At 45.0% G+C, this 18,158-nt stretch overlaps 1 protein-coding gene across 1 annotated transcript in view; it reads left to right on the forward strand.

The window, feature by feature from the left end:
• The first annotated feature begins 674 nt into the window (after nt 1-674).
• LOC115083391 overlaps nt 675-18,158 on the forward strand; it is a 65,793-nt gene continuing 48,309 nt past the window's right edge. The window contains exons 1-2 of the mRNA XM_029587196.1: nt 675-815; nt 2,211-3,571. Of these exons, the coding sequence (XP_029443056.1) occupies nt 2,543-3,571 (1,029 nt within the window). The 5' untranslated portion in view covers nt 675-815; nt 2,211-2,542. The remainder of the gene's footprint in view (nt 816-2,210; nt 3,572-18,158) is intronic.

An 18,158-nucleotide genomic window follows, 5' to 3' on the forward strand; every position in this document is an offset into this window, starting at 1 on the left:
ATAGCACCTTGACATTTGAAAAATCTTGAAACATGCATCTTTACCTTTCTTTATATTTATCTTTATTAAGATTTGTTAATCGCCTTAAAACAAGGCTAGTACAAGATAAAACATTCATAAAATGAATAAAATGAACATATAACCAACCAGAACAATTACTAAAATAACATTTACAACTATAAACATTATAAAACCAAATAGTATCATGTGTAAATATATTTATAATAGACAAAACAGGAAAAATGTGTATTATCATCAGCTACAAATATGCATTTTTACTGAAAGGAGCTGTAGAAGTGTCCTAAATTCTCACATAACTAGTTCCACAAAGGACATACAGCACAAACTGCTATAAAGTTCCAGTGGGAAATATGTGGGCATTCAAAAGGAGGAAGTTCTTTATTGGAATGCTCTTTGCATGTGCATCTGTGCAAATCTGCAGCTTTAAGGAGGCCCTGCCTCTCGAGGCAAGGGCCGTATAACTGGGCAGACGTGCAGTAGGCAAGAGGGAGGGGGGCACAGCTCAAAGGAGCTAGGCTAGGTGCGGAGAGGGGCGGACAATAGGATTAAGGGCCAGTTCAAACCTGAGCATGAGCCAATGAGACAAGGAAGGCGGCGTCTCTGAGCTCAGGTTCTTAGAGGTGGGGTGGGGGGAGCACATTTGCAGCCTGGAATCGAGAGCAACAGGCTGATCTCAGCACGGCTGTGCTACAACAGTTTTGCTTTTACTTTCACTTTGCCTACAGCACGGCTGTGCTGTAAGAGGAGCAGATCAGCTATAGGAGCAGGAACGATTTCTTTGATTACATCATTGGGTAAAGTACAAAGAGTTTGTGGCTGATAGGCAAAATGTTGAGAATATTAATGGTAATTTTGTGTTGCTAAGGTCTGGAAGGTATGCTCACCCCCCCCCCCCCCCCCCTTTTGCATTGAACTGGCTCTGCATTACCAGTACTTTATTTAATGAAAAGGCTTTGAATGCATGGCTGCTTCTGCCTGGAATGTTATTTTATTTAAGGAAATGCCTTAGCACATGGCTGGTTATATATATTTTAACTAATATATATTTAGTGAAATGCCATGGGCACATGGCCACACTTTACCTGTTATTATATATATATTTTATGAACTCATGGCTGGCTTTCAGCACAATGCTTGCTCTGCATGTTGCTGTATTTATTGAAAGGGCAGTGAGTGCAGGGCTGGTTATCTTTCACTTGTAGCCTCTTAAGAAATGCCATTGAAGGGGTCTACACATGGTGAATGCATAGGTGGTTAGAGCACATGGCTGGCAGTAGCAGGCTTGGTAGCTCAGTGGTTAGAGCACTGATCTTGTAGGCTTGCTTTACTTTAAAATCGAGGTTTTCTATGTATTGCTTTACCCCTCGCTCTCTAAATTGCTAGGAAGTGGGCAGGCTTCATGTCTACCATGCTACCTCAACAACCTGTGGATGTGCTTTGTTATACCTAAGTAATCTGACAATTAAAAAGTAGCCAGCATCCCGTAGTTGGGAATTCTGATGATATGTCTATGGGACAGCGGTACGGCATTTGAGTGCTCAGCCAGGTTAACAGGATGTTTTTTATATTAATCCTAAAGGTGATATTTAGTATTCGGTTACCATTTAAAGGGACAGCTGTCCCATGTGCACGTTTATATTGAATTATAAGGGGTACAGGACCCTCAGCTTGATAGATATGATTTAGGCTGCGCTATGCAGCTCTATACAAAGTAAATTAAAATATTAATGAAAGGTCAGCTTACATCTTAGCATGGTATTGTGGTTCTTATTGGAAGGGCTTGCCAGCAGAGGTCAGCGCATGGCAGCGGCCATTTTGGGAGGTCAGCGCATGGCAGCGGCCATTTTGGGAGGTCAGCGCATGGCAGCGGCCATTTTGGGAGGTCAGCACATGGACTTTCAGGATTTTCTTTTACTATTACTTTTCTTTTACTCCCCAGGCCCCCCCCCCCATGCGCCGGCACTCCCACCTCCCCACGGAGTCCGGCTGCCCCCACCCCCATCCTATTCCCGTCCAGCCCCCCCAAACTTGCTGGGCCCAAACGTGCGCCCCCCCCCCCCCCGGCTCCTTGCCCCCTCCCCCACCCACCCCCCTTAGCAGGTGTGCGCACACCCACGTTTGGCTACCTATTCATATGCCCCCCCCCAAAAAAACTGTGCGGGATCTAACCATTTAATATGTCTACACAGCATGGCTACCACTCAGTTTGCTATGGCTTCTGCCCCGTCCGCACTTATGCCGGACCAGGCTCAGGCTCCAGCCAAGCGAGCACGTCGGAAGCCAAGCAAATTGCAGGAAAACTTCGCGGCAACGCCAGAAGTCGAAAAATGTAAGACCAAGACACAGAGGAATAAGAAGAGGAAATCCGCAAGCACACGACAACCGCGTAGCATCAGCCATTTGGGCTGCTATGTACCGGAGCAGCCCCCTCCACGGGGCATGACCCCTGCAGCACCGACCCCCTGCAGCACCGCCACGAGAGAACTTCGGCAATGTTACCGAACGACAGCTGCGTCAGCTCATGGACCAAACCTTGTCAGCGGCTGCTATCCATGGCACGGACAGGGTGAAGGCAATGCTGGATGCCTTAACGCATATCACTAGCCCATCCCCTGGCTCAGTGCCCATCGGTCCACAGCACGGTGCAGCGGGCAGCTCCAACAGTTCAGCTGGCAACACCCAGCCACCAGCACGTCAACAGACAGCTCATGGACAACACGGGCAACCGCAAGAAGGACAGAACTGTGAGTACCCTGATTTAAACCGGGGCCAGGGTAATGCGCAGGTACCCCCAACACAGCCCAGTTACCCACCACCAAGGAATGGCAGCGAAGTGTGGCTGGGGCCACAAAGCGCTCCTACTGACACTTTCGCTGCTATGAAAGCTATTTTCGATAACTGGCATGGGCAGGGTAATGCTAACACTAGCCCAACACAGGAAACAGGGCAGTCAGGACGACCCATGGGGGATATTTTACTTGTGACACCAACCCCAGCCACAGCTACAGCTGTTGGAACACCAACCCCAGCCACAGCTACAGTGGTTGGAACAACGGTGGGTCAGCTGGGGACCAATGGGCACAATACCACTGGTAGCTCAGCCACGAATGGCAATAACGTTGCACAATACACATGTACAGTGGGCTCACTAACCGCGCATGTGTCAGAGGCGTTAAAAGAGAAAATATGGCGCAGCGAATATGTAGATATATTCGAGCTGCTCAGGAAAGAAGGGGAGGGTTCCGATTCCAAATGCCACGAAGCGTGCAAACTCTCAGCTAGGGAGAAACCCTTCATCGCTAAGACGCTAGCTAATTGGTCAGCAGGATTCAGAATTCTGTCATCCATCATAGGTCAAAAATTTCCTGAAAAATGTTGCTCCTTAATTGCTTACCAGGACGTCATTTGTGGTTCTTATCGCATGTATGGCGGTACGGCTTGGTTGGAGTATGATGAGCAGTTCAGAAGGAATATGGCTGTGAACCCAGGTTTAGAATGGGATCGCAAGGATATTGACCTCTGGCTCTCAAAAATCACACCGTACCGACAGGTGCAGGAGGTTGTCCCTGGCTTCGCTGGCAATGCATACCAGCCGAGTACATGGTTAACTCCTCGCCAACATACTTTTACGAGAAGATTTCCATTTCGGCAAGGTCAGCCCTTTCGTCAAGGGCAAAGGTGGGGGCAAGCCACTAGATTTAGGGGCGGGGGGGACTCCCATCTGTAGGCTGTTCAACTCTGGTTTTTGCAGATTCGCTGCTGCCTGCAAATTCAGACACGCCTGCATGGGATGCGGTGCAGGCCACCCTCAAACAAAATGCTCAAGGGGAGGAACCATCCCCCACACAGAGCAACAATAAATTCATTAGAGCACCTACCCCCATTAAGATACATAGCTTGCAGGTCTGTTTAAAGGGTTATCAGCCCAAGGAGGCCAGATGGCTATACGAAGGGTTTTCCCAAGGTTTTCACATACCTTTCATGGGGCCAGAAACCGCCACAGAGGCTAAGAATCTGTTATCTGCGAGGAATAATGAAGAGGTCATTGCACTAAAGATCAAAAAAGAAAGCGACATGGGTAGGGTGGAAGGCCCATTCAATGACAAACCTCTACCTCATTTTAGGATTTCCCCTCTTGGGGTGGTTCCCAAAAAAGAGCCAGGGGAATTCCGAATGATTCACCATTTATCCTTCCCAGATGGTGGGTCAGTGAATGATTACTTGGACCCCGAAGCATGCTCGGTCGCCTATGCCTCATTCGACCAGGCATTAGACATGGTGAGGCATTGGGGGCAAGGGGCATGGTTGGTAGGGGTGTGCATTCGGATTGACCGCATTAGTAAAACGCAACTCATATTTTTTTTTTACTTAAAAAATTGATTCGACATAAACGATCGGATTTCCCACATATCGAACATAGATATGTTCGATATGTGGGAAATCGCGATTGTTGAGCCAAAATAAAAATATAAACCCCCTCACCCTCCTTAATCCCCCCCCCCCCGACTTACCACAACTCCCTGGTGATGGAGCGAGGAGTGAGGACGCCATTTCTGCAATCCTTGGCGAGAAGCATGTGACGTCGGCGTCACGTGATTCCCGGCTCGTTCGCGCCGGACGGCTCGTTCGGCCCAAAAAGAACTTTTGGCCAGCTTGGGGGGGTCAGGAGGCCCCCCCAAGCTGGCCAAAAGTTCTTTTTGGGCCGAACGAGCCGGGAATCACGTGACGCCGCGTCACTCGACGTGCCACCGACGTCACATGCTTCTCGCCAAGGATTGCAGAAATGACGTCCTCCTCGCTCGATCACCAGGGAGTTGTGGTAAGTCTGGGGGGGGGATTAAGGAGGGTGAGGGGGTTTAAATTTTTTTTTTTTTGCACATATGTACATATACCCAACTCATTGGATTTTTTTTATGTCCATATTGGCCGCAAGTGGGACCCCCTTTCGGACATAAAAAATATGAACATAAAATTTTGCTCTGCACATCCCTAATGGTTGGCAAAAGCCGACATTGAATCAGCCTTCCGCTTGCTTCCAATACATCCAAGCTGCTTCCATCTGTTGGGGTTTCAATTCCGAGGTAAATATTACTTCGATAAATGCCTCCCGATGGGCTGCTCTATATCTTGCGCCTACTTTGAGAGGTTTAGCACATTTGTGCAATGGGCTGTAGAGCAGGACATCGGGAAAGGGAAAATCATACACTATTTGGATGATTTTCTGTTTACCGGCCATAGGGACACACAGGCCTGTGCGCAAGCCCTCGAAGCATTCACCCGGAAAGCTGACGAATTAGGTATTCCGCTAGCTAAGCACAAATCAGAAGGACAGTCACAAAAATTGTCATTTCTCGGTATCGAAATTGATACTCTGCAAATGGTCACATGCCTACCGCCCGCAAAACTAGAAGCGTTACGCGCCAACATATCTACTACCGAACAATCACGCTAAAACAAATGCAGTCACTCATTGGTCACCTCAATTTCGCTTGCAAGATCATGCCCATGGGTCGCCCCTTCATTAGAAGATTGTCCCAAGCCACAGCAGGTATTTGCAGGAGCCATCATTTCATTAGAATCACCAAGGAGCTCAGGGAGGACCTCATAGTATGGAAGACATTCCTAGGGGAATATAATGGGCGGACAGTTTGGAGGGATCCAATCATGACCAATAGGGAGCTGCAGCTCTACACCGACGCAGCGGGGAGCGCTGGATTTGGGGCCTATCTGGCTGGGAAATGGTGCGTGGAATGATGGCAAGTACAGTGGGAAGCCATGGGTTTACTCAGACATCACTTTTCTCGAATTGTTCCCCATTGTTGCAGCAATACACATGTGGAAAGCATGTTTCCACAACAGAAGAGTGGTTTTTTGGTCAGACAACATGGCGGTTGTACAGGCGATAAATTCTCTCACCGCTCACTCCCCTAGGGTCATTAGGCTATTGCGGGATTTAGTACTGCTCTGCCTGCGCATTAACCTGGTCTTTAAGGCTAAGTACGTTCCGAGGGAAGCTAACGGCATCGCTGATGCATTGTCTCGTTGTCAGTGGTCTCGTTTCAGATTCCTGGCCCCGGAAGCAGAGCATCAACCTTATCGCGTCCCTCCTCGGATTTGGGAATTAGGGCGCCCGGAATCGCCTCCATATGGAGATCGGCTCTGGCAGAGAGTACGGGGAGAGCATATGCACGCGGCTGGAGCTTGTTCCAAAAATTTTGCCAATCAAATAACACGCAAGTTCAGGGGACAATGACAGAGAGAAATGTAATGACAGAGAGAAATGTAACAGAGTTCTTGCTCTACCTCAAGAACTCGGGGGTATCAAGAGCACAGGCAGGGCAACATGTAGCTGCTATTGTTTTCGTCTCCAAACTATGGGGTATAGGCACAATTAGCAACTCCTTTCTCATAAAAAAGATATTAGAGGGTTGGCGGAGACAAGAACCAGTTAGAAGGGACGCCAGAAAGCCTATCACACCAATGCTGCTACAAGCACTGGTAAAGGAGCTCCCCAGCCTAGTTTGGGACAATTATGAGGTAAAGCTATGAACCGTGGCTTTTTCACTAATGTTCTTTGGTGCATTTAGAAACAGCGAGCTTATCCCGAGGGCAAAGGTGACCACCAGGGCATCGGATGGGGGTCTCCTGATAGAAAACATAAGGCTGGTTAAGGAGACAGTACAGATCTTTCTCAGGCGAGCAAAAACTGATCAACGGGCAGTAGGTCGCTGGATTACATTATACCCGGCTCATACGGGGGAGATATGCCCCGTAAGGGCTACAACAGAATACCTCAAATTACGCCTGCTGGGGGGAGGGCCCTTTCTAAAACACAAAGATGGCAACGCGCTATCGCGTTACCAGTTTATCAGTATACTACGCAAAGGCTTGGAAAAGATAGGGGAAGACGTGGGAGCTTATCACACACATTCATTCCGAATAGGCGCAGCATCCTTCGCCAGCAGCAGCGGTTTAAGCGAAGATCAAATTAAGGCGCTAGGGCGGTGGAAATCCGGTAAATTCAAAACATACATACGACCCAATAACCAGACAGCCCAATGAACAGTTTCACTGGGAAACATATAAAGTATATATTTACTGTCCTGTTACACATAACCGTTTTATTTTGTCCATCATAGACTCGTCAGCGGGGAGCGCGAAAGTGATATGGATCATGGGGCACTCGTACATTTATTGGGCGCACATTAGAACCAAGAAAAAGACCTCCAGCGAGCAGATGGGCATACCGCGTAGCAAGGCCAGCTTATTCTGGCTCGGCAAACGAGGGATGAGGTGGGTCCAACTAATACCTTGCATCCTCCAATACGCCAGGCAACTACCACAGCCTGATATTATCATCTGTCATTTGGGCGGTAACGATTTGGTCGCAGTCAAAAACATTGACTTAATAATCACGACCAAGAAGGACTTGACTGCAATTAAGGCTATATGGCCAGCCGTGGTATTGGTGTGGTCCCACATTATCCCCCGATTGGTATGGAGGGACGCGAGGTCGCATAAAGCCATCGAAAAAAGCAGGCGCAAATTGAACAAAGAAGTGGGGACGTGGTTGAGAGCTATAGGGGGATATGTCATCAAGCATGATGATATTTCGCTCTCATGTTCAGGCATGTATAGGCCGGATGGGGTTCACTTATCAGACGTTGGGGTAGATATCTTCATCCTCGCCCTGCAAACGGCCACAGCAGCTTTAGTAATTAGTGGGGGTAGGAAACAAATAAGGTTTTACTGTTTCCTACTTTGGCGGGTGCCCTCACCGGAGCATAAGGGGATGTATCGCTGCATAGAGGGGAAGTTTTTGGTGTTGGGGAAGGGGAGGAGCACAGCACCAAGGACTTTGCATAGGGGGAAAGCGGGGGCATGGATATAACTAAGCATGGCGGAGACCGAGATAATGGCCGGTCGGGGGTGGCCCAATGAAGGCCTGGCAAATAACTAAGCATGGCGGAGACCGAGATAATGGCCGGTCTGGGGGTGGCCCAATGAAGGCCTGGCAAAAGCAATAACCGCGGCCCGCAAGGCCAGGGGTGGGAGGAGGCGGCAGAATACTGCACGGAGCGGCAGTAGCCACGGAGGCGTTCACGGAGCGGGATGCCAGTAGCGGGTGTTCCCCTTCACGGAGCGGAAGGCGGGATTGGCATTCACGGAGCGGGGTGCCAATGGTATACCACCTTCACGGAACGGAAGGATGGAGGGCTGCCGTCTCCAAAAAAGCATTGGGGTGGGAAGAACAAGAAGGTACCGGTGAGGGCGTGGCATTTAGCTAATGCCAATGGCGTTTAAGCTGCCGCAATATAAAGTAATAATGTTAATTTTGGCTGTGGCCGTTTCTTCCACTTAATAAAAGTTATCTTGGTTTACCTACTCTGTTGTCGTGTGGTCAAGGGTGGGAGGGGCGGTCGGCCGTGAGCTACGGCGTGCCAGAGTTAAGTAGGCCCTGCCTCTCGAGGCAAGGGCCGTATAACTGGGCAGACGTGCAGTAGGCAAGAGGGAGGGGGGCACAGCTCAAGGGAGCTAGGCTAGGTGCGGAGAGGGGCGGACAATAGGATTAAGGGCCAGTTCAAACCTGAGCATGAGCCAATGAGACAAGGAAGGCGGCGTCTCTGAGCTCAGGTACTTAGAGGTGGGGTGGGGGGAGCACATTTGCAGCCTGGAATCGAGAGCAACCCTCCCACCACCCCACAGCGCAAGGGGGCACTGGGATTGGGGGGATAAGTCGTCACAGCCATAACAAAAGGAACAGCGGGTGCCCTCACCGGAGCATAAGGGGATGTATCGCTGCATAGAGGGGAAGTTTTTGGTGTTGGGGGAGGGGGAAGGGGAGGAGCACTGCACCAAGGACTTTGCATAGGGGGAAAGCGGGGGCATGGATATAACTAAGCATGGCGGAGACCGAGATAATGGCCGGTCTGGGGGTGGCCCAATGAAGGCCTGGCAAATAACTAAGCATGGCGGAGACCGAGATAATGGCCGGTCTGGGGGTGGCCCAATGAAGGCCTGGCAAATAACTAAGCATGGCGGAGACCGAGATAATGGCCGGTCTGGGGGTGGCCCAATGAAGGCCTGGCAAATAACTAAGCATGGCGGAGACCGAGATAATGGCCGGTCTGGGGGTGGCCCAATGAAGGCCTGGCAAAAGCAATAACCGCGGCCCGCAAGGCCAGGGGTGGGAGGAGGCGGCAGAATACTGCACGGAGCGGCAGTAGCCACGGAGGCGTTCACGGAGCGGGATGCCAGTGGCGGGTGTTCCCCTTCACGGAGCGGAAGGCGGGATTGGCATTCACGGAGCAGGGTGCCAATGGTATACCACCTTCACGGAGCGGAAGGATGGAGGGCTGCCGTCTCCAAAAAAGCATTGGGGTGGGAAGAACAAGAAGGTACCGGTGAGGGCGTGGCGTTTAAGCTGCCGCAATATAAAGTAATAATGTATAATGTTAATTTTGGCTGTGGCCGTTTCTTCCACTTAATAAAAGTTATCTTGGTTTACCTACTCTGTTGTCGTGTGGTCAAGGGTGGGAGGGGCGGTCGGCCGTGAGCTACGGCGTGCCAGAGTTATGGCAGTCTGCAGTGTAATACACAAAATGCACTGTAATGCCATGTACTATTGTGAGGCAGCAGTAAAAAGGACACTAGCTGGCTATTGTGCTGTATTGCCTGTCAGGAGGAAATAAACTATGTGGTAATTTATAGCAAAAATTACCATAAACCTTTCAATTAAGGAAATAACACAAAACTGTAGTCACTAGAGAATTGCAAGCCTTGCGTATTTGCTTCTTTATACATTATTTGAAGTTTCAAAGTATTCAGATTTCATGGAAATTATCTCTTTAAATTAGCTGGGGAGTGGGGGGGGGGGGGGGAAGTACACGTTAAAGGAACAACAAAAAAAGCTGCTGTGGCAGGGAACTTTGAAACCCTAACAGATCATTTTTTTCAGACATCTTAAATATCTGTGAGACCTCTACAGCTTATGTACTAACTTTTTTTTGTTGGTCTTTGAAAATGTAATATACTCCAGTTTCTCCAATAGGATCACTAAGTCTGCTTTCCAAAATAGCTTATAACTCTTAAAAACAGAGAGTGACCCTTTGATGGGTGCAAAGTATGGTATAACATAGTAATCATTCTTCCATTAATAAAGCATTTATGTCTAGCTTTGTGAAAGAAGTATAGCATAGCCATAGAAAGTAAGGCTTAATTTTAACATTCACAATAAAGTTCCAGGGCTTCCCAGTCAGTCAGGTTTTCAGAATATCCACAATGACTATGTATGAGATAAATCTGCAAGCACTGGAGACTCATCATATGCAATGTATCACATGCAGTCATTCTGGCTTGCCTGAAAACCCAACTAGGGAAACTGGAGTATCCTGATTCTTCAGGATTGAAAAGGTTCTTCCATTGACTTCTTTCTACACACTGTATAGACTAGAGGTAGGCAACTCCAGTCTTGGATTGCAACAAACAGTTCTGGTTTTTAGGATACCCACAATCATAAATACATTTGCATATAATGGTGGCGTGCATGCAGATATACCTCATACATAGTCATTGTGGATATCCTCAAACCCAAACCCCTTCGTGGCACTCCAAGACGGGACAGCCTACCGTTGGAACAGAAACTCATTTGGTTTACTTTGATGAGCACAACTAACTTCGAAATATCGATAACACCCCCCCCCCCCCCCCCCCAAAAAAAAAACAACAAAAAACAGACAGGAAACTTTGGGGGATCAATTTCCAACTAAAAATAGTCACCTTCCCACTGCACGCCAGCCTCACCTGCTCCTTTCCTATCTGCAAAACCCTCACAATTCTTCCTGAACCCATTCGCAATAAACAACCGAAGAAAAGAATAAAAACATATTTTAATAGACCTGTACCAATTTTGAAATTCTCATCTTCTTCCTTTCCCGCTTGTTTCATTGCATAGTGTAGATCTGACACTTTCTCTGGTCGTTTATCTGCCTGACTGTATAGCGATTTGATAATAACAATAACAATAAAGTCGTCTAAACCTAAAGGGGGTGAACAGAGTATATAATTACCTATACGAAGAAACTCTAACTTTTGAGTTAGGGTTCTTCTAAAATCCCAGCTGTGTGTGTTTTTTTTTTTTTCTTCTCCATTCTCAGACTGCGACTGCTATCGCGGATCTCTAGCACATGCCAGCACGCGCCTGCCTCCTCCTCCTCCCCCCCCCCCCTCTCCCTCCCTCCTGCGCTCTTATGTGGTGCGCGCGGCGCGTGGCAGAGTGAGAGCCCGCGCGTCGCTTTGAGAGCGCCTGCACCTGCTTCCCCGGCCGCGTGTGCTGCGGGCGCCAGTCTGGGCGCCGGTGACTAGAGTTGGGCTCCGCTGGGCTTTCCCCCTTCCTTTCTTTCTTTGCACTGCCTGCGAGGCCGCCTGGCCCCGAGTCACGTGTCAGTGCCCGAAGCAAGAGACTGCGAGAAAAGCGCTTCATTCCTTCTTCCACCGCCATACTGTATTTTATACTAAATCTCATTTTTATTCCAACATTTTACTCCCTCTCGGTGAGTACCTTTTCAGTGGCATTCTTGTCTTTTTTGTCTTTTTTTTAATTATTTTTTTTTTTACTTCTTTCATTATTGTTTAAAATGGGAGCTGAAGCATGGTTTTTAGCTTTTTTTTTTTCTGAATACAAGTTTTTATGGCATGCGATGGTACTGTGTAAAGGTGCTGTGTCTGTGAGTCAGTGGCGGCAGTCACTGGGAAATACTTGCAGTCCAACGAAAATGTGCAACTGGTTTTATTGAGAGGCGATGTATGCATTTTTACAGAAAGGCATGTTTCTAACTCTTTTTGTATACCTTTTTCTGGTGTTTCTTTTTGTAGAAATGGCATTTGCGATGCATTTTGCAGCAGCGGTGTTTACAAGAGTTTGTGGTCTTGCAGATCTAGTGCAAACCTCTAAGCAAGACGTTAATTTTCTTTTTCTTTCCTTTTTGAGCCCCAGTGCAACTGCAGTTTTTCTTCTGGATTTTAAATCCATTATAACGTGAAACTTTTCTTGCAGCTTGTTTCTGTGATCATTTTGAAATTCTTGCTTTTTTTCCCCCTCCCCTCCCTTAAAATTGCCTTGACTTTTGCACATTTTACTTTTTTTTAACTACTCGCAATGATTTTATGATATAAAAAAAAACGGTGTGTGCATTTTCAAATGATGGCACTGGAAGGTTTCTCTGGAAAAAGGAAGTGCGGTTTGGTTTCCTTGTCAACGGAAGATGAACAACCGAGCAGCTCCCAGTGCAGGTACTTCATCTCCTTGTAGGCGTTTCCACTCGTTGCAATTACAGCAGACGTTTACATTCGCAGCAGCCCGATCCTGCAAATAAAATGAAGCAAAAAAAAAAAAAAAAAAGCAACCAAATTCCTTGTGCTTCTTTATGGCTTTGGGCTTGCGACAATCTGTTAAAGTGACAGGGCGACTCGTGCCGCTAGTTGTGCAAGCGGAAGAGTGTGTGTCAGGATGGGAGACCTGGTTTTAAAAGCTCGGGATGTCCGTTGATCCTATCTGTCTGTCTATCTATCTAATCTATTTTTAGGAAGAAATGACTGGTTAAAAAATACTGGCTTGTATAGGTCTAGGTTTCGTGTAAATGTACATACAGAGAGTAAAAAGTGGGCAGCTTTAGACTGTTCAGAACTGAATCAGATTAAAGGGCTCTTTGACCATTTTGGAAGCTGGTGTTAAAAGACCTGTTAAAGAGTGCTTCCAAAGAAACAGTAATTTTCCTTCCAGTTATTGAATTTCCTGCTCCAGTAAGAATACGAACAAATCGGAATGGATGCTCTTTGGGCTTATACTAGACCACAGGACCTCGTTCTAGGAATGTTTTTTCCATTCCTTAGGATTATTAATTCACTGGATTGGTAAAGCAGTTACTTTCCGTGAGGGCCACAGAGAGTTCGGTACTGGAAGGAAACTATCACTCTCTATTAACGGCACTTCTGGACAGAATCTGTAAGAGCCCAGTCTTGAAAGAGACGGATTTCTGTAATAGAAGAAAAATGACCGTGACAGATCTCCCACTGATAATTTATCTAGAAATAGACAAGCGAAACTGTATCATTGAAGCTGAAGAGGCAAATGAAGTGCTGAGAGCATTAGGGTTTAGAGGGCATGGAGTAGGCATAAAGCTTAGCATTCTACCTAAATATTAAAGTGCTGTTTGGTAGTTAGAAAAGTACCTGCTTTGATTTTTACTACCAAAATATACATTGTGGTTATATAATGAATTTCATAACTATGTTGTGAGGCTTTTCTTTTCTTTATTTTTTTTTTTGAAGATGCAGTCGAGATTTCCTTATATATATTTTTAAACTGATTGTACTTCCAAATCAAATTTGTCTAACTTTCTTAATATACCAATACAGAAGGCGTTTGAATACTACGTAGAATACATTTTGCCTGATAAGAAACAAAATAAATCTCACAAGTACCACAGAAACTATTAGGATGTCCCCAGTAGAGTTTTGGTTCTTTTAGAAAGCCAGCATGAAGGAAAATCAAAGGCTTTCTGCTCACTAATCTGTCCAGTATGATACTGAGACATTGCACCCTACAGAGCTTGATGTAAAAGCCTCTTTGAATGCGGACAAGTGTATGGATGGACTTGTTTGTGGCTGAACAAAAATCATAGATTGACTATAAATTGAAAACTGTGCTGTGCTTGTTTAGTATTTGGGATTTCATTTAGAGAATAGAAAGCTTACCTTTGCCTGGCATGATTACTGAGGCTGTGGATTCTGTGCTGACTACATCCAATAGATTCACTTATTTCTCTGCTGATGTACAGTAATGCACTGTAGCAATCGGACAAATTTAATTAAATGTTGTTCCAAGATCATTTTTGATTATTTCATGCATCTCGACTGCTAGTTATTCAGATGATGTTTTGCTGCCAAACTAGATGTTTTGTGTTCTTATACAGTTGTGTTTTTTTACTTTTTTCGGTTTTTTTTACATTTCTTCACAGGTGTTTTAAGTATGTTAGATCAAGTCCCTCCAAATTAGTATGATTCAATGTTTAGTAGAGAACATTGTGAAATATTTGAAACAATCACCAATAATTAAAAACAAGATCAAAATTACTTTTTAAAATGCCACACAGATTTTTATCCCATAGGTATATATAGATACTTCTGATAAATAAAATATTATTGTAAGGTATAATGTGTTCCACAATAGAAGAAATAATAGGCACACTTTGTTTTTAATTGACTTATCTTGTATGCTATACAGATAAAACTGGGTAAATATAATGTTGCATGAAAGGTTTCTATAGTCTTGTACATTATTGTAGTATTGTGTTGGGCATATTTATGCCATTGTACAGTACTGTCAAGAGTTGAATCTGGATTTTAGAACAACATTTTTGACACTTTCCCTGTGGGTTACTTGATATAATATACTGTACTGTCTGAAGAAAATATATTCTAGCATTTTCTGTGTGGCACTCTGGAAGAAAGGTCAGTGCTGTTTTTGTTGTACAGAATGTAAAGATATCAACATGCTTTATTGCTGAATGTTGTCGAGGGTGTACCAAACAAAAGCTGAGGGCCAGTAAACTATAACTCACAGAGGATTTCTACTGACCATTTTTCTTTTGGCTAACTATCCAGTCCTAGAATCTGTTCTTCTATTCTGAGCCTGCCAGCCAATGGAAACTAGACTGCCTTAAGTTTCAGTACCTTTGATTATTTATTTATTTATAAACATTTGATATCTCTCCTCATACGAAAAAATGTCCTCAAGGTGGATTACAATTCGATTTAAATGAATAGTAGATACAGTAACATTAATAGGTTATTTATAGCCAGGAGAGGAAAGGGAATAATCCCTGAGACTGACCATGAACCCTGTGGTGGACTTTGGATGTGCTTCATTGCCTTAGAGTTCCCTTGTAACTGGATGCTCCCACTTTAGCCATTCAAAATAGGTTCCTGAGCAGCTTCTTTTTTTTTTTCTTCTGTGTCCTTCACTTCTCTTACATCTCTCTGGGGGAATATCTTTGAAATGTTATGATTCACCCTTACAAGTTGTTAAAATGTAATTTTGCAAAAGTTTTAGTATGTTTTGGCACATTATTGTATGTTTGTGTTGAAAAGTTAACACCTTTACACCATGACATTAATTTAGTTCTATTTCATTTGTAGTTAATCAACAAGCTTGGGTCAAGTGAGTTTGAAAACCTTGCTAATCCCCTATGTTTTGGTGATGACTGGGGGTAGAGTGCATTTAGGACTTCTCACATTTGTATAAGTAGAGAACAATTGTTCTGAGAATTTTTTTTTTTTTTAGTTCTCTTATCCCAGTCTGTCTGCAAGACATAAAGCTCACTCTTTATTTTAAAAAAAGGCAAGTTTAATTTTCTTACTTTCAGACAGATGAAAAGAACTCTTTTAAGTAATAGCCTAGGGAAAACATGTGATACTGAACAGTGCAAAGGATATTATTAAAGGATGAACCATTGTACTAATATAATGGAGCAAACTGTTGCACAGCTGATAATGTCATAGTATGTTTTATGTGATGGATTTCTTACGTTCAAATTAATAAATGCCTTCTGCTGTGTGAGTGTGTGCTCCATTTTGGTAGGAGGGACTATGGCTTTGTGGTGCACTTTTGTTTCTTACAAAAGTTGAATGTTAATATTTTATGGGTGGACTCGGCACTAGGCGAAGCATGAATTATATTTTAAGAAAAAAACTCATGCTATTCTCTTTTGAAAACAATTATCTATGTATAGCATATTATAGTCAAAACTTTAAGAACATGAGAATTTGCCATACTGGGTCAGATTTAGGGGCCATCAAGTCCAGTATCTTGTTTTCAACAGTCACAAATACCTGGCTAGACCCCAAACAGTAAATAGATCCCATTGTACTATCGTGCAATGATAAGTAATGGCTATTTCTTAGGGCTACTTAGTTTTTTGTTTTGTTTTTTTTTAAACTATTTTTTATTGATTTCAAGGTGTACAATAGAACAAATAACCAGAACATCAACAATAATTTTCAACTATTTTTCACCCTCTTCCCTTACCCTACTCCCCCCCCCCTCCCGCCCTTCCCTATAAATCCAGAATAAAGATCTCCATTGCAGCGATTGATCAAGTTCCTGTTGGTGTTTCTTGCGTGGCTGTATCCTCAATGGTGTCCAAGTCCACGTTCCATGGGTCCTGGCTGGTGCCTGTGTGAGGAGCTAAATTTTGTTTAAAAGCTGACCAGATTTGAACTGTATTTATAGACTTCTTTGGCATGGCAGTAGTCAGAATGGCATGCTCCATGGAGCAGAGGCGTAACTAGGGCTTCCAGCACTTATCCAGTTAGGATGATTTTTTTTCCCCACCAGGCCCGCTTTAGTGAGGAACCACTGTTCTGAAGTTGTTAAATGTAGTTGGGCTGTGGAGTCCAATCCAAAGAGCCATAATGTAGGGTCTAAGGATAGCACCCTTTTTAGAATTTTAGCGCAAAACTTACGTATCTGACCCCAAAATCGGGCAATGACTCCGCAGTCCCAAAAACAGTGATAAAAATTACTATCCTCATCCAAACACTTTGGACACTGTTTGGAGTTTGTAATCCGCATTTGTTGTGCCTGTAAGGGGGTAATATAACTCTGCCAACTTACTACGGTTTCACGTAGTAAGATATTGTCAGACACAAAAAACAACTCTGTAAAGCAATTCTGAAATTCAGTGATCATGAGTGAGAATAAAGGCCATACCGTCCATCTTTTGTGGAGGGGAGCTAATACATTTATCTCCTGCAAACGTACAATCTCTTTGTAGTAATAAGATGTGGTAGGCCTTCTGTTTTTCCCCATTTGTACTAAATCTTTAAGCCTTTGAGTTTCTATAGTCTACTAGTTTAGGCTGTAAAGCCCTTATAAAGTGCTGGACTTGAAGGTATGCATAGTGATCTGTGTGCGGCAAGGCGTAACGTTGTTGGAGTATAGGAAAGGAGATTATTGCTCTTGTCGCTCTGTCATACAGATCGGATATGAGGGTCAAACCTTGTGCGTCCCACCGATGGAAAATTCCCCTGTGCTTGCCAGGTAGAAAAAGGTCATGACCTGTGATGGAGATAAGTGGAGTCAGCCGGGTCGGAACTTTCCCGATTTTACATAACATTAGCTAGGCTTTTCTACACGTGCGTAGAAGCTCCTGTGCTTTAAGGTAGTGGGGAACCAGCAGGATGTCTAGTTGTAATAAAGGATTTAAGGAGGTTACTCCATACCATTTAAGAAGATAGTTATACGGGGTAAACGTTGACATGGAGAACAGCCAGTCCCGAATGTGTCGAAGGCTGCATGCCAGGTTATAACCAGCCAAGTCTGGACAATCTAGTTCCCCCCGAACCTTAGGGCGGGAAAGAATTTTCAAGGTTAATCGGGCCCTCTTTCCCTTCCACAGAAAGGATCTCAAGGCCTGACGTATCTGGTTGTGATCGTGCTTTGTGATCCAAAGTGGCGCCATTTGCAAGACGTATAACCACTTAGGAAGCAAGATCATTTTAAATAATTGCATACGTCCTGTCAATGGTAGTGGTAATGTTGTCCATCTTTGTAGTGTAGCTAAAGTATGGGTAAGCAGAGGTTGTATGTTAACCCTATACAAATGGCCTATGTTGGTGGGGATCCGGACGCCCAAATATTTGAGACTTCCTGTTACCCAGCGAAGGGGAAAAACACCTGGCCATGCTTTGTGTATATGCCCTGTGATATCTATGGCTTCGGATGTATCGTAATTGATCTTGAGGCCCGCAAATTTGCCAAAATCTTCCAGAAGTTCCAGTACCACCGGGAGTGATCGTAATGGCTGTGTGACAAATACCAAGAGGTCGTCTGCAAAAGCGGCTATTGTAAATATCTGTGTGGGGCCGCCAAACCCCTTCACTACTCGGCATGCGTCTATCTTCCATAAAAGTGGATCTATATAGAGTATATATAGAACGGGTGAGAGCGGACATCCTTGTCGGACCCCCTTTTGAATCTGAAAAGCCTCTGATAGACAACTATTGGCTAGTATATGGGCCGACGGGCGGTGATATAGGAGGGAAATGTAATTAAGAAAATCACCTTTGATGCCAAA

This window comes from Rhinatrema bivittatum, chromosome 2, assembly GCF_901001135.1.
Source record: "Rhinatrema bivittatum chromosome 2, aRhiBiv1.1, whole genome shotgun sequence".
Lineage (NCBI taxonomy): Eukaryota > Metazoa > Chordata > Amphibia > Gymnophiona > Rhinatrematidae > Rhinatrema > Rhinatrema bivittatum.